This window comes from Montipora foliosa, chromosome 2, assembly GCF_036669935.1.
Source record: "Montipora foliosa isolate CH-2021 chromosome 2, ASM3666993v2, whole genome shotgun sequence".
NCBI classification, from domain to species: Eukaryota; Metazoa; Cnidaria; class Anthozoa; order Scleractinia; family Acroporidae; genus Montipora; species Montipora foliosa.
The window spans coordinates 42,868,416-42,885,232 of NC_090870.1; the positions used below are offsets into that span (position 1 = coordinate 42,868,416).

The window sequence follows — 16,817 nt, forward strand, 5'->3', positions numbered from 1 at the left end:
GGTTATGCTCAAACAGATTAACCCTGAATTTAAGTAAGACAAAATACTTGGTTTTTCAACCACGACAAAAAATTAGTTTTAATCTATATCCTCCTATAAAATTAGCAGATCAGTACCTAGAACAGTCATATAGTGTTAAATATTTAGGGCTCATTATTGATTGTTTCCTGTCATGGCATGAGCATATTTATCATGTTAGTAGTAAAATTAGTAAAAGTGTCAATATTATCGCTAAGCTAAAACCACATGTGACATCCCAATCTCTGATAAGTATCTATTATGCACTTGTATACCCCTATCTAACCTATGGTTGCGTACTGTGGGCAATGATTACGAGGCGCCATTGTCACAATTGGTGAGACTACAAAACAAAGTTGTTAGAATTATCAACAATGTGCCACTTTGTGATCATATTACTCCCCATTATGCAAACCTTGGTTAACTTAAGCTTCCCGACATTGTTAAATTATACACGTGTCAATTATTTTATGATCACCTAATTAATAAGAAGTCGTCGAACCTTAACTTGTCTCTAGTATCTGAGCAACATAATTACGCTACTCGAAGTGTATCCTTACAACACCTAAATCCAGAATCTTTCAGAATAAACATAAGAAAATTTTGTTCAACTATCTTAGGGTGCTATTATTGGAATGATATTCCTTTATCTATACGCAACAAGCCAACTAGAAAACTGTTTAAAAAAGCACTTTACCAGTTTTTTTTTGCTCAGTATTGATAATTCCAACATTGTATATTTATTTACTATGCGTTTACTCTCTCCTCTCTAGTTTACTTTTTATCCTAAAATAAATGTACTTAATTAAAGGGCATATAATTAGTTTACTATATCTTTGCCCTTTCCACTTCATCTTTCACTGTACTTATTTTGTTAAATATATTGTATCTTATGTTTGTCAAGTGGAAAAAAAAAAGAAAAACAGTCAGTTTTGGACCCAGTCTGCAGTTTGCATTTTGTACCTAGTTTGCATTTTAAACCCAATCTGCAATCTGGAACCTGCACTCTGTAGTCTGCATTTTATACTGACCGGTAGGTTATCTTATTTCAAAGATCAAAGAAATAATGGCGTCTCCTCCTCTAACACCAGGTAAATGCTCAAACCATTTTTCATGACACCTTTGATTACAACACGTAATCTTTAAACGTAGTACTACTTAACGTCTGGCATTTTGTCACTGTTTTGGATCAGTCGTTCTTTAAAAATGCATATCGCAATTTCTTTTTGTTTAAGTTGCAGCGACATCGACTGAATTACGACGCATATAACAATAAACGCCATTCGCATACAAATAAGTGGCTGGGTATATCCTGCAGTTTAGCTTTGTCCCCCTTTCTACAAAGGTGAAATGGTGTGACATGAATGGACCTTGAATTATTGCGTCGGACATTCCACCTTAGTGCCGGCGCATATTTCCTCTTGGGTTTAGCAGCGATATGTCAGTTCCTTCTCAGGAACAGGTTCGGAAACACGATCACTTTATGATGTTGTACTTAACGCATTTAGCTCAATGTAAGATATTTATGACTTTCGATTTGCTGGCTGACTATCTCCAATTCTTCCAGCTATTAATTAAGAACAAGTGTGATTTTCATTGTTTGGTTCTTCACGGTCCTTCACTGGTCAACTTCTGACTTCAATTACTGAGGCGGTTTCCCGAAGCTTCTGTCCTTCGACTTCTTGGGGCCTTGTCCAACGTAAAAGCAAAAAGCAAGGTGACCCACGCTAACACTAACCCGGTTTCACTGGCGACAAATGATTGGTCGACGCCTTGCCATGTGACTTCAATAGATGAAATTAAACATGGCTGCCATCGGGTACATTAAAATCAGATCTCCCTCGATAAAAAATACTCTTTTTTAGGCCAGTAAAACCGACGAATGTTTTGACTGCATAGTGCCTTTCTATGCCAGCGAGATTCTCCTTTGAGTCAACGATGCTACCAGGGAAATATCTTAGGAAATTTGAAGGTCAACGTGAGTCTCGGTTGCTGTGACAGTGTTTGAGTGGAAATTCGTTCTTGGAGCTTCATGTGTTGAAATATCTTAAAAATGGAGCAAAAAAGACACCAATAAATTTCCAAACGGTTTTCTCTGCCGACTAAATAGTTACATACTGTTTTCGCGTGGGTCCGCATCCAACAGAAAATGCGAACATTTCTGCTGTGTTTTCAAAATTAAGTTGTTAAAATTGCCATTCAAGAGATCCATGGAGGCAAATATATTAAGACTGACGAAAAAAAGCAACGCAAGAGGTCTCTGAAAGTTAAGAAATGTATTTCAGTTGTTCAAAAATAATTCTAAAGTGAATTTAGCAGGAATATTAACCGATATCATAAGGAAACCTTTTAGTTGCAATTACATTTTGCCATAGTCGTTCCAAGCAAAATTAAAATTGTTTGCTTTTATCCAATATATAGCCAAAGCAACAATATTCAAAATCGAAAATTTTATTCAGGAATCCCGCTTGCGAGCAGGGAGGGTTTTACTGAATTAAAATACTACTACAGCTAATAATACGCTTTCATCACGTTGTAGTGGGTTCATTCTCGACCTACTCTAAAGTTTTATAATCCACATCAAAATGAACGTATTTTCCTTTAATCGAGAAAAATCCGTGGAAATGACGCCTTGCCTGAGAGTCTTTCTTCACTTAAAAAATATCCGGAATTGTCAGGAAACGGTGGAACCGTTGATTCTCTTGGATTTTCCCGGCATACATAAAATATATCGTCAGAATCCTTTGTAATTGTGTTACTGGAATACGGAGAGTGCTTTTTCTCATCGCTATTTTAAGGGCTGGCGGCAAGGTACATCTGATTATTTTATACCGTTCCTTTATTTATTAACTTAACGCCCTCTGATAATGACATGATTCCGTGAAATCTCACGCCTCAAACGATTTGCGATGATAGATTAAAGGAATACAATGGGAATGAAATGTTGCAAGGAACTGGGCATCCAGCTGAGAAACCAGAGTTTTACTTCGGCTTCTCAGCTGGATGCCCCAGCCGTGTTTTGGTAGTTGTTAAGATTGTGCGGCTCCTTATGCGGCATGATTCGTCCCAGCAATTTACATGAATTTTACAAACAGAAATACTATACATTTCATTAAAATATTTCCATGTTATTTACATGTTTTGTTCAAATGTAACTCTTCCAAAGGATCCTGTAAATTCCAATTTCCAATAAATTTACAGAATCAACAAAAGATGTAAATATCATGTATATTTTATTTACGAAACAAAAACATGTTACATATATTTTACGAAACATGTAAATTGTAATTTACAAGTTGTGAATTTAGATTTACATACGCCTGTAAATTTTCAACGTTTCCAGTGTGATCCCCTTTGCTGGAATTCAACCCTGTAAAATAAGTCTACCATTTCTCCAATAGGCATAAGATTACTCTTTAACACATCCTCTATAAAGAGCTGTACCATGTGTTCGAAATTCCTAGTACAGATGACAGGGTAATTTTGAATAAAGTCTGATTTTTGTTGCCAGGTCGTATTGTTGATGTCATCAGGTTAGGCGGCTAGTAGAGCAGATCCATTTAGTATTTATTAACACTTTTTGTGCCAGTTATACATTCCTTCAACAAACCTTGCGAATGTTTATTTTTAGAGACAGATGGTCTGAACCATAAGTGATCACAGTAAGTGCATATATATTCAGGGCCATGTGTTATCTTATCACGAAAAGACTGAATTACTTTTGACATGGAATGTCTAATAGAATCTTGACCTTGAAAATTTTCAGCTTGGTTTAGCCTTGAGCACTGCATAGCTTTCTTTAAATGGTTCTGTGCTTTTCTGTTTAGTTCTCTGATATGTTTTGGATTGGAAGCTTTACCCTTGTGAAATGTTTGCTTTTCATATTCCCTTGCTGCTTCAATATTTTCAGATCTTCTTTGGTGTTTTGCATTGTTTTTCTTTTCCCTGAACTCTTCATATTGTCTCTTCCGCTTGATAGATTCTCTCATATAAGCTATACTGACAGTAACATCATTTTTGGCCATGGTTTATTAATCGATTATTACCTCTGAATAATTGTTGACATTGGTAACACTACTGATTTCATAACCTGAAATACTGTCATTATAATAATCTAACTGAATTGCTGAAACATAGTGTTCTAGGTGTCCAATGTTAGTAACCGTTGTCCGCTTATAGGACTGATAACAGTCACTGGTCCCAACCCCTAAATGGATTCATTTATATGTATTGTAACATTTAATACATAGCAAACTGCTTGGACAATAAGTGCATCACACCATGTATGTTAATGTGACAACACACCCACAATTGCTCTGTAATGGGTCCAATAAATTTTTGACGGTTGTTTCTGACGTATTCGACTCCAGCAGCATGTACGTTCATGTGATAGGAAGGATCATTGTATAACTGGTGGGCAACAGAAGAAAAGAAGCATGAACCATCTGAGGTACATTCTAGTGTCTTCAATCCTTTCTGAACAAATCGAGCCTGCAACAGTGCTATAGAAGGATTTCTCAGTAATGTATCTGTACACAATCCATGAGCACCTTCCAAATGGAATTTATTAACCCTCGTGAGCTTAGGGGATCGACAGAGGCTGTCCTCTCGAGTCTTCTCACCATGTGTCCGTCAATTCCATTTCGACATGTATTAAAGTCTTCGCGTTGGAGAGTGAAAGGCGGTGCACAATTAATTGCACCAATGTGTACTTGTTCAGAATCTTATGCTTCACCTTTGAAGAACGCCATTTCTTCAATTCTTCAGTTTCTTGCTTCTAAATGCAGCGGAAGGTGCTCAAATTAAACACTTACGAAGAAAGCCACAAACAGCAGTGGCGGCGCACAACCTAGCGAACAGGAAGTCACAGCTGTTTTGTGATTATCCATCCTGATTGGCTAATTAGATCGAACTTCTGGTTACGCTGGAGTGACAAATTTACATAAAGATCCCCACCAAAACTCGTGGATATATCCACGAGTAAAAACGACCTTTATCCACGCGATTTGCCATAATTTTGAAAAACGTCTGGCCGACTTTTACCCAAATGTAATCCGTTTCAATCTTGTACATTCATGTCCATCCATGCTTCTCTTTCCTTTTTCAGTATTTCTTTTATGTTGCTCAACAGTTCTAAGTGGCTATTGCAATGTTTCATTTTACATTTTGAACATTTTGTGGAAAAAGAGAAATGAAAGCAACTTATCAAGTGTCTAGTCGTTCTAGCGATAGAGCACTAATTGGGGACACTGTAAACTGAAATTAACAAATTAAGTCAAATGTTCAGGAGAAGGGAAAACCAGAGTACCCGGAGAAAAACCTCTTGGTTCAGAGTAGAGACCCAACAATATGACGCCGAGTCTGGGAATCGAACCCGAGTCACATTGGTGGGAGGCGAGTGCTGTCACCACTGCGCCATCCTTGCAACCCAAATCATGGAGTTATATCTTTTTGAGTAACATAGTCCTTTTAAAGAAGAAAAGAGTGAGTTTCAGTCAAGAGCGCGTTGTGTTATCTTTGAACTGAATTTATTACCAAAGGTTAAAAGTAAAGACCTGAAACGGGACACAACATTACAAAATATTTCAACGAGTGAACTTTGGCCCTTGCTGTCATGACGTCTCGGTGATCCCTCAAATGGTCTACCTTCCCCCCCCCCCCCCCCCCCAACCCACTTAACGGAACGCTGCAGTTCAATATCACTCACCTCAGTGCCTTCTGTGTAGCTTATACCACAGGCAACCCAGCTTACGCTCATGGAGCGTCTAGTTGCATATGGTTTGTGACACGGATTGTGTTTCTTGTTCACACGCACGCATAGGAAGGGTTTTTTTGCCTCTAATAGCAAGTATGTTGCTATAAATGTTACGCTGGAAAAGGCTTTTGTTAGATTTTTTGGCCGTTATGGATTCATCGTGTTGTGTAATATTCGAGCTTAACTAAGGGGGTATTTGCATGAGACCGGGAGGAACTCAGACCGGTATCAACTTGTAAAAATATAACTTTTTTGCAGCCGTTTACATTAAACTGGGACGAGATGCTTGATGGCTGGTTTCGGGACGAAATGATGTGTTTTGTATAATAAATATATGGCTGACCCAAAAGCATACAGCTTGAAATTTCTGGCCCGGTCTGAGATTTGTTGTCATTTACACGAGACCGGTACGAGAAGTTCTCTTCTCAGTCCAGCCACCGAGGCGAAGTCAGAACAGTCTAAGTTCATTTTCTGGCCGGTCTCATGTAAACGCATAAAAAGAAATGCATGGAGGCCCATACGAACTCATGTAAACACCCCCTAATTTGCATAAGTGGGTTGAAATTAAATACCCGAGAGGTTTCCTCATAAAGATGACGGGAATTTGTAGCCGTGTTCTTTCTGGCAAATGATTAATAGGTAGTCATAGTTTTTATCGTCAGAAAAAGATTTCTTTAGTCACTCTAGTGTAAAATGAAGTTATTGTTAATTTAAGAAGCCAACAATATTTCTTTAATTTTCCCTTAAAGGAATTTAATTGATTTTTTTCAACCCATTCATTTGGAGTATTATTTCTCGCTAGGTGTTGCATCTTTTTGTCCAAATGAATGCCCCAAAATAAAGATTTTGTATCGATCTTAGAGTGGAATATATATTTTTGTAATTTAATGTTCTCTGTCACAAATTTGCATCACAACGCACAAAGAAATTTAGTCGCATTTTCCTCTCCGACGAATTCTCATTTCTTTGTTATTTTCGGATTGGCCCAGCCCGCATTACTCCTAGAAAGAAGACATCCTGACCAGACAGATGAAATGTAAATATTCAGTTAAATATTACAAAAAAATTGAAAAACGAAAGACGGAAGTTTCTTAACGCTGAAAGCGACGAACGATTAACATTCTTCCCTGTAGTTCATTCAATGTAAACAAGAACCTTGACACATGATGATCACGTGCAAATTTGTGGTTGCTTAGCACGTGATCAATTTCTTTCTTTTGAGAGACTGCAGAAATTTTGGTGTTTTTACGATCGATTGTCATTAATCTTTCGCTGAGAATTCGAAATTCAGAGTTTTATATAAAAACTGTTATTTTTTTCTTCATCTGTCTTTTGGCTTGCCCTTTACTGTTAACTCCCGGCTTTTGCGATGCTTTTTGGTGCGTAACAAAATAATGTTTGACCTGGCATCAGAATAGACTGAAAAGAAGAGGAATTATGAAGCGGAAAGAACAGTCCTTCCTTAGTGTGTGGAATAAACGTTTCCTTAGTGCGACTGCAAGGCATGCATGACATGCAGGAAAACGTCCGTCAGAGCAATTTGCAGTTAGTTTTTTTTTTGTAACTTAAAGAAGAAACGCACGAGTCTTACACAAGAGCGTTTATTGTTATAGCCTGCAGCAGGCTCTTCCGTTGAAAAATAGCACTCTGTCGAAATGTAGGGCTTGGTTAGCAGTTTTGAAAGAAACTAGTTACTAAGCCCCTGTATTTCGATCGCGCGCCATTTTCAACGGAAGAGCTTGCTTGCAGGCTAGTTTTGTTATCATTGAAATGAATTTATCACCAAAGCTTCAAAAATGTAAAAGACCTCAAAACGTGTAAATGTGTGAGCCAAAGGGCCACTACTGGCACGACATCTGAGTGGCCCCTCAAATGGTCTACATGATGCCCCACTTGAAAAAATTAACTGGAACGCTGCAGTTCAATACCACCCAATTCAGTGCCTTCTGTTTTTGTTAAACATGGACCACACGCAACCCAGTTTACGCTCACAGAGCGTCTAGTTTATTCATAGTTTACTTACAGAGGTACACAAGTTCTAGACTATTTCTTGAGGATGGCCATGCCATATAAATCCATAGCATGAGAAACAAATGTTTTAAATATATCATTTGTTGTAACATAACTATACTCACAGTAATGCACCCAAGATAAAAGAATTATTACAATTCTCTTTGATCAAATTTTGGAAAGCAATCATAAAAGACATACAGTAAGCAAAACCTATTGGGCAACTTCCAAGTACCTTACCAGTATATAACTTGGAATGTATTGAATATGAATCTGTGTGTTGAACGGCATGACTTCTGCAGGTAATTCTGTTAACATTAACTTATGTTTGTCTCGATAAACTTGATAGCAGTGTTGAGTTCACTTCCTACATTCATAATATTTACCAATTCTGTTGGGGACATAATTAATTTCCTGTCATAATTAAATGTAAAAGCACATAGCGACATAGCTACACATTGACTACCAGCATTTGATCCAAGTACTAAAAAATCAACTTGACAGTAAGGAGCATGGATTGTTTTACAAGGATCAATCTGAGATGTGGACCAGGGTTTTCCTAGGCTGTTTTTCTATGTACTTGCAAGACTGAACTTACAATATGCCATGCGGTGGACCAGACGTTTAAAAACAGTCTTTGATAAATCATACCGGGTATTCATGATGTATTGAATTTAACTTTCCATTTGCATTTATCTTTGATTTAAAAGCATACCTGAGGAAGCTGCTATACTTGTGTTTACGAGTGAGTGATCTCCTAGTAATACGATGAAATGTGGATGACCTCGGTACATTTGGAATCAAATATGTTCGAGCAAGTTTCCTCCTTTTTCTGCTTTTATAAAATAGACGTCTTAGCCGTTCTCTGTAAATCTGTTCGGTTCTCGGTCGCGTCTATGTCGATGCATCCGCACATCACAACCAAAGTAAAAACCTTTTGCATATCGAGACCTGTAAGTTTCTCCTTTGGAATCGAGTCTTTATTATCATTAACAATCAGTCTCCACTGATGATATCAAATCGTCTAAAACTAGAACAGATAGCAATGATGAAATGACCACGAACGCTAAATTATATGGCTAGTTGAACAAAGGATATAAGACCATTACACATAAACAAAATGTTTAAGAATAAAACACGAAAGAACGCAATCGATTTAAAAAAAAATATTTTCGTAGTTAATGGTACACTGAGCGTGAGGCTATTTATTTACTGTGAGAATGGTATGAGCTCGAGGCTATTTGTTCGCGGTGCCAATGTTTTTACTTTGCCTTCAGAGAATTGCAATATCGGCGTCTATGTTGTTTGTCGAGTTATTTCCTTGTCGCTGTCATCTTCAGAGTAGTTCTCAATAAAACAGAATTAGTATTTTGACTTGTATCAATTTCAATAATTGCGTCCATTTCAGTTACATTTCATTACATTTGAGGTTCATTCAGTTCGCGGAACGACCCGTTTCGAAGCTTGTTATGTATGCACATAGTTTATCGGTTTCGCGCCTTTATTAATTTATGCGGGCTTAGCAACCAAGCTGTGAGAAATACTTGCAGGAGAACGCCATTTTAGTTTTTAAGTGATAATCTTATAACATTCAGCCCGCTATTAAAGGCCACCAGTCAGGATTTTACATTGTGTCAGAAGCGAGATAAACCCTCAAATATGGATTTAGCTGGAGTGCAATGTCCTCAAATGGATTGGGAGGTTGAAAACTTACCGGAAAGGTGAAGGTATTTTCAGCAACACGTGGAATTGATGTTCAATGGCCCGCTCTCCAGAACAAAAGAGGAGAAAAAGTGCAGCTATTTGCTCATATGGTGCGGTGAGAAAGGACGAGATATCGTCAATACGTGGTCAGGCATCAGCGAAGAGGATAAGAAAAAACTCACGACTTGCTTTGAACGATTTGAAGCACACGTGGAACAAACCCAGTATTTTGTCGATATAAATTCCACAACCCCGTTCATAGCGAAGTGGAAACAGTGTAGCAGTTTGTAACGGATCTGCAACTTTTAGCCAGAGATTGTGCTTTCAAAGAGCCAGAGGAAATGATAAGGGACAGGATTGTGTTTGGCACAAATTCTCACAAAATTCGCGAAAAGCTGATAAACCAGGGCAAAGATTTAACCCTTCGTAAGGCTTTGGAAATTGCACAAACATACGAACTATCGAGAGCACAGTTAAACGCAATGGAGCTACACAGCACTGAGGCAGTCCATTCCATAGGTTACAGCCAGCCATACACCTTCCAAGGAAAGAGTACAGTCATGTGGCAAATGCGGAATTTTCATGCAAGAGAGGCTTGTCCTGCTATGGGGAAAACATGTAAATGCGGAAAGGCAAATCATTTTGCCAGAATATGCAAGTCCGGCAGCAAAGGGTGACTAGCCTTTAAACAGGTGACAGTTTGTTTGTTGAAACCATTTCTGGAGACATCAGATCCTCAAACCACGTCTTTGTGGATATTGATGTAGGCTAGTACAATGAAGCAGTACGTTTCAAGCTTGATACGGGTGTACAAGTGAATGAGGAGGCAGCGTGGCCCAGTGGTTAGGGCGCTTGCCTTGATCTGGAGATCCCGGGTTCAAGACCCGCTCTGACCACTCGTTGAATTTGATCCTGGTAGTCCCTGGTTCAACTTCCCAGCTGCACTTGTAAATAGCCAACTGGTGTGCCTCCGGCCAGTTGGGATTCTTAACAGAAAGAAAAGAAATGTTTGAATTCTGTGTGGTATCCACACAAGCACCACCAATCTTAGGGTTAACATCGTGCCTCTCCTTAAAGCTGATCAAGTTAATATTATCTGTGGAAGAAATGCAGAACACCGGGCAGAACCAAAACGACATGCTAAAAGAGTACAGTGACGTGTTTGAGGGCTTAGGCACTTTTCTAGGGGTGCACAAAATTCACCTCCAACCAGACGCAGTGCCGGTCATACACCCCCCCACCAAGAATCCCAGCGGCACTCAGAGACAAACTAGAAAAGGAACTCAAGAGAATGGAGGGCCTTGGGGTGATAGTTAAAGTCAGTGAGCCAACAGACTGGGTGAATTCGATCGCAACGCCAGAAAAGCAGCGAACAGGCGATTTACGAGTGTGTCTCGATCCCAGAGCCATGATGCGAAAACATTACCCACTGCCAACTCTGGAGGATATAACTCTATTGATATCAGAGCTACAGAACTGTACAAAGGAGGACCCTGATCTATCCTCTTTCAATTATCCTTATTGGATGGCCACATCAAAGAAACCAGTGCCCCAAGTCAGTCCTACCATAGTGGAATTATAGAGGTGAGCTAACAGTAATGGATAAACTTGTGTTCAAAGGCGAGAGAATTGTCATTCCTTCCGCTCTTAGAGGAGAGATGCTGAGACGAATTCACATGGGACACATGGGAATAGGGAAGTGCAAAACCGTGCAAAGGAAGTGATGTTCTGGCCAAACATGCATGACCAGATAGAAGACATGGTCTCAAGCTGTCTAACCTGCTCGGAATTCCACAGATGCAATCCAAAGGAACCCCTGATATCACATGAAATTCCCGAACGGCCGTGGCAAACTGTAGCGGCATACTTATTCCAGATTGAGGATGTACACTATCTCATAGTGGTCGACTACCACAGCAGATATTTTGAGCTAGAACGAATGCCCAGCACTACATCCTCGGCAGTGATAAAGACAAAGTAGTCTGCGGATCCACTCGGCTATCGTCTCGCGGATCCACAGCTACTTTGAAAATGTTATGGCGAAATTCATGATCAATAACAGGACAGACGCATGAAAAACTGACATCAATTTGTTAAGTGTATTGTTGTTCTTGTGACTGAAGACGGCAAATTTTGGTTATTAGAGGGATTCGGCGACGGACGGCTAGGACCTCTGTAGCAGAATATTGCAGGGCCACAAATTCACACTAGTTTCCAATGAAAAAGGATAAACTTTCATTTAAATCATCCATCGACGCAACAACAGGTTCTGGGACCGATGTTAAGCCGCAGCAAAGTGCGGACTGCGTGATTGATAGTGTGAAATGCTAGATATCTGTCTGCGCTTATGATGGAGATGAAATATTTAGATTGCTTTTACAAACATCAAATCAACGCCATGCTTCTTGTGGGTATTTTTCGAACCAGGAGCTAATCATTAACAGGCAACCCAACACAACAATGAATATGTACAAGTACAAGTAAGGGTTAAGTTTTTGCAAACGTTGGCCATCTAGCACTTAAATTTCAATAGACTTAGGTAACTATTAGAGGGTAATGTGTGAAGTGCTAGTTTTCTACCCATATAAACCATGTGAGCGTTAGCCCTACTGATGGAAATGGGCCCACACAAGGACATAGAAAAACTCTGACCAGGGTGGGAATTGAACCCACGACCTTCGGTTTAGATCACCGTTCACGAGAGGTGTCACAAACCGGAAAAGAAACGGGATCCAGTGGACTTTGAGGTTGCAGTTGGACGACCTGGACTTTGCGGACGATCTAGTGCTTATGTCACACAACCATCAGCAGATGCAGGAAAAAACATCGGACCTGCAGCGCACCTCAGCGCAAGTAGGACTGACGCTCAATACACAGAAGACAAAGATCCTGAGGATCAACGCAGACACCGATGAGCCAGTCAAAATTGAGGGGGAGGAACTGGGGGAAGTTGAGTCTTTTACTTACTTGGGTAGTGTCATGGACAAAGGAGGGGGAACAGACGCAGACGTGAAAACTAGGATCGGCAAGGCACGATCAGCATTTAACATGCTCAAAGAAGGTCTGGAGCTCCAGAGTAATCAGTGCAACCATCAAGGCACGTCTGTTTAACTCAAACGTTAAGTCGGTATTGTTGCATGGTGGACAACCAAGGCATCTATGAAGAAGATCCAGACCTATATTAATCAGTTCTTACGTAGAATCCTAAAAATCCATTGGCCAGAGACTATCAGCAATGAGAACCTATGGACAAGGACGCAACAAACCACCTGGTAGAATTGGACGTCAAGCCCTGAACTGGAACCCCCAAGGTCAAAGAAAGAGAGGGAGACCACGGAACACCTGGCGGCGGGAGCTTGAAAAGGACAATAAAAGGACTGGACACACATGGAAACAAGTTGAAAGGATAGCTCAGGATAGAGGAGAATGGGGAGTTATTATTGGTGGCCTATGCCCCGGGAGGAGTAAAAGGGCAAAACTGATTGATTGATTGACATGCACATCTTCAATTCCCATGACCTGCTCCCGTCTGACCTTGTAGCTCAGTGGGTAGAGCAGCGGTGATCTAACCCAAAGGTTGTGGGTTCAATTCCCACCCTGATCAAAGTTTTTCTCTGTCCTTGTGTGGGCCCATTTCCATCAGTAGGGCTAACGCTCACATGATTTATATGGGTAGAAAACTAGCACTTCAAATATTACCCTTCAATAGTTAAAGTGCCACTACGACGAAAATTTCTGGTTTTCTTTTCGCATTTTTTCAACGTCAATTAAGTCAATATGTTCAAAATAATACAATGCATTTAAATTTGGAACGATAGAAGCAAGATAAGTCGGGAAACAGCCAACCAAAAACCGCTAAAAATCTGTCCGCCATTACTCGGACGGCATTGGAGAAGCCTGCGATTATTTTGTAAGCGGTCTTCACGCAAGACTTAACTCGTGACGTCATACGCGCATCGCTTCGTGGGCGTTTGACAAAGCGAACAAGTCGATCAAGGAGTAATGTATATAATATCAGCAAAAAGCAACTCGGCGGTCTCTCACATCTCATAGATGGCATGGGAAATTAGCCGCGTTTATTTTGAGCGTTGCGCATATGACGTCAGACCCCAGGCGATCCAGCTAGACCCAACCCTTTTCCGTGCTCACGGTCATTTGCCGTTCGAGTAATGGCGGACAGCGAAAACCGAAAAACTACGTTACAATAATCATACTTTCCGTGGGAATTTTGAGATAAAAATTGGCATGATAACTATTTAGTACGTCTAGTTTCAAAATCTAAAGAAAAAAGGACATGCAAAATGTTTATCGTAGTGAGATTCGCCCGTTGCCAAGCAACTAGGTAATCAATGACTTAGCATGTTACAGTGTGATTCGCGCTTACGTAGCGAAGCGTTACTTAAATTTAAAGGCTACAGTCGCTGTATAGATAACCCGGCGTTTTATTTCTGCACTGGTTGCCAACGGGAAATGTCATCGGCAACAGTCAAACTGCAAAGCAAATAAAAGATTTGCGTTTTAAATATGAAATTACACTTTAAAGACTGAAATATTCGCAGCGAAATTCTACTTACAATTCTGTTGGGCAATCCATACTTCATAACACGGCTCTTTACATTGTGGGTGTGTCGATCGGTTGATTGCATGCAAGGCCAATATTTAAATACGTTACGTTTTTTATATAAATAGACTAATTCGTCGTCAGGTCCTTTGCGACTTCATTTTGGCGCCCAAACGGAAGTTTTACTGCACTAGCGCAAATAACTCCGCCCGAGTGCAGAAATTAAGAGCTTAGCTCTAATTGAGCAACCATTTTAAGACTGACATAATCATGCTAGTGTTCATTGTTCTTGAATTGATTTAAACTAGAGTAGTCCTGCATTGAGCTCTTCCTTTGTCGCAATCAAACACAGTTTGTGAATTGGTCTGTCGTACTCCCCATCTCTTTTTCTTGATTCTCACTTTCGAACAAGGCCGTCGTTTCCAGGATAGGTGCCTACAATACGCGCCATTTTCCATTCTCATCTTTTGTGTTTGGGATCCAGGTCCAATACAAGATCACCGGTCTGGATGTTATCTCGCACGCGAAACCACTTGTTTCTTGGTAACAAGTTTGGGGCGAAATACTTCATCCAACTCCTCCAGAAATCAGCAACTCTGTTTTGGGTACTCCTGAGTAACTGTCGCGGATTGATTCTTTCTTCTGGTTCTGTTTGTGGCGGTGGATTGTATTGGCCTAGCAGTAGGTCGTTTGGAGTGATCTGTGGGGCCTCCCAGATATCGTCGGAACTGGGGTACAGCGGTCGTCCGTTGACCATATAGGTGATTTCTGACAAAAATGTTCTCCATTGTTCCTCGGAGTAGGCTTTGTTCTTGCAAGTGGCGTTAAGTGCTTGTCTGACTGACTTAATTAGGGTCTCAACAATTCCGTTTTGGTGACTCGCATGTGGTCTATTCCATTCCCTGAACTCGCAGCTAAATTTATCAGAGAGGACACTCTTTACCCCAGGAATATCCCAGTTCTGTGTGGTTTCCTTCAGGTAACCTTGGGCACCCACGAAGTTTGTTCCACGGTCTGACCAGCAAACATTAGGGTATCCGCGTAAGCAGGCAAATCGTCGCAAGGCCATTAAGAATGCGTCTGAGGTTTTATCGGTGGATCGCACGTGATGTCATGCAAGTGAAGATGATCACTTGTGCCTCTTTCAGGGTTTTGCGACCGAGTTTAATCTGTACTGGTCCGAACATGTCCATAGCAGTGTTCGAGAATGCAGGGAAGCCAGCTGCTACTCTTAGGTTTGGGATCTGTCCCAAGAGCTGGTTGAGGGGCCTTTTCCGTAGTTTTCTGCATGTGACACACTTTGAGGTGATGGTCTTAGCCATTCTGCGGAGTCCAATAATCCAAAATCTTTTTCTGGTCTCGTGAATTAAACTATTATAGCCACAATGCCCACGTCGTTCGTGGAGGTCACGCAGAAGCAAGATCACAAAAGGGTGGTCTTGTGGTAACATAATAGGCTTTCTCAACTCTTCCGGGAGACATCTGACATCTTCAAGTCGACCATGCGCACGAAGAAGGCCATCTTCACCCTTCTTTGCCACCAGTTTCTTATCCAAACTGTCTTCGTCGACGTGAAATTGACTCCTCTTCAGAAGCTGGATTTCTGCAGACTTCAGTTCCTGAACTGAGATGGGCCCTGACTTCGGGTTCATTTTCCGAGCGTTGTGAATAAAGCGACGAACGTAGGCAAGAGTCCTCCTTATCTTGGAGTACGTAGAACACGTTTTCAGCAAATATAAAAGGATATGATTTTCCTCAGATTCGGGCTGATCTAGTTCAGGACATACTTCTGCGGTGGCAGTGCGATGTTTACCGGCTTTCTTCTCTTTCTGAAACGTTTTCTTCTCTTTTAAAGCTTCAAGGTCGTCATAGTGTTAACTTGGGTGTGATCTTGAAAGTTGGGCCACTTTTCTTCTGGCAACTCTAGGAAGGATGGTCCCTCTACCCACTTCATGAGATGATTAAGATGGCTTCCTCTCGTCAGAGCATCTGCAGGGTTGTTGTTAGACTTGATGTAGTGAAATTGGTCTGCCCCAACGGTCTCTTGAATTTCAGCCACTCTGGCAGATACAAAGGGCCTGAATTCCCGTAGTGGGGTTCTGATCCAGGACAAAACAGTTGATGAATCGTTCCCAGTCCTGCGCTTTGGTGAATTCCAATGCCTTTACACATGTAATGTACATGCGTGCGACAGCCCAACAGTTCTAATCTCGGGATGCTTTTCTTCTTCAGTGGTGCTACGAAAGCCTTTATCATGACTGGAACACAACGATAGTTTCCGCCAGCAAGTTTCCACCGTAGGAAGATGACTGCACCATAAGCCTGCTCACCACCATCGGAGAATCCGTGAATTTGAGGCACGTCCACTGCGTTGCTTGGTTTTAGCTTGCGGTCAAAGTGAAATGACAGGAGATCATTTATGGACTGGACATTCTCTAACCATGTTTGCTAAATACTCTCGGGAAGGATGTTGTCCCAGCTGTAACCCGAACTCCATAATTCTTGGCAAGTCAATTCTGAACTTGATAGTAATGGGTGACACAAGTCCGATAGGATCCCAGAGTTGAGCGAGAAACTTCAGACAGCTTCTTTTGGAGACGCCTTCCAGTAAGCCAACCACATTTTCTTTCTTGAAGCTAAACTTGTCTTCTTCTTTATCCCATTTGTGGCCAAGCAGATCTGTAAATCTCTCACCACTAGACTGGTCAATTTCTGAGCAGTTGGAATGCCACGCCTTAATTTGAAACTGGCCTTTTCCAAGGACGGTGT

At 40.8% G+C, this 16,817-nt stretch overlaps 1 protein-coding gene across 1 annotated transcript; it reads right to left on the bottom strand.

The window, feature by feature from the left end:
- Positions 1–14,508: 14,508 nt before the first annotated feature.
- LOC137991709 (uncharacterized) lies at positions 14,509–15,117 on the bottom strand. The gene has a single exon (XM_068836745.1). The coding sequence runs from the start codon at positions 15,115–15,117 to the stop codon at positions 14,509–14,511; it is 609 nt and encodes a 202-aa protein (XP_068692846.1).
- Positions 15,118–16,817: the final 1,700 nt, after the last annotated feature.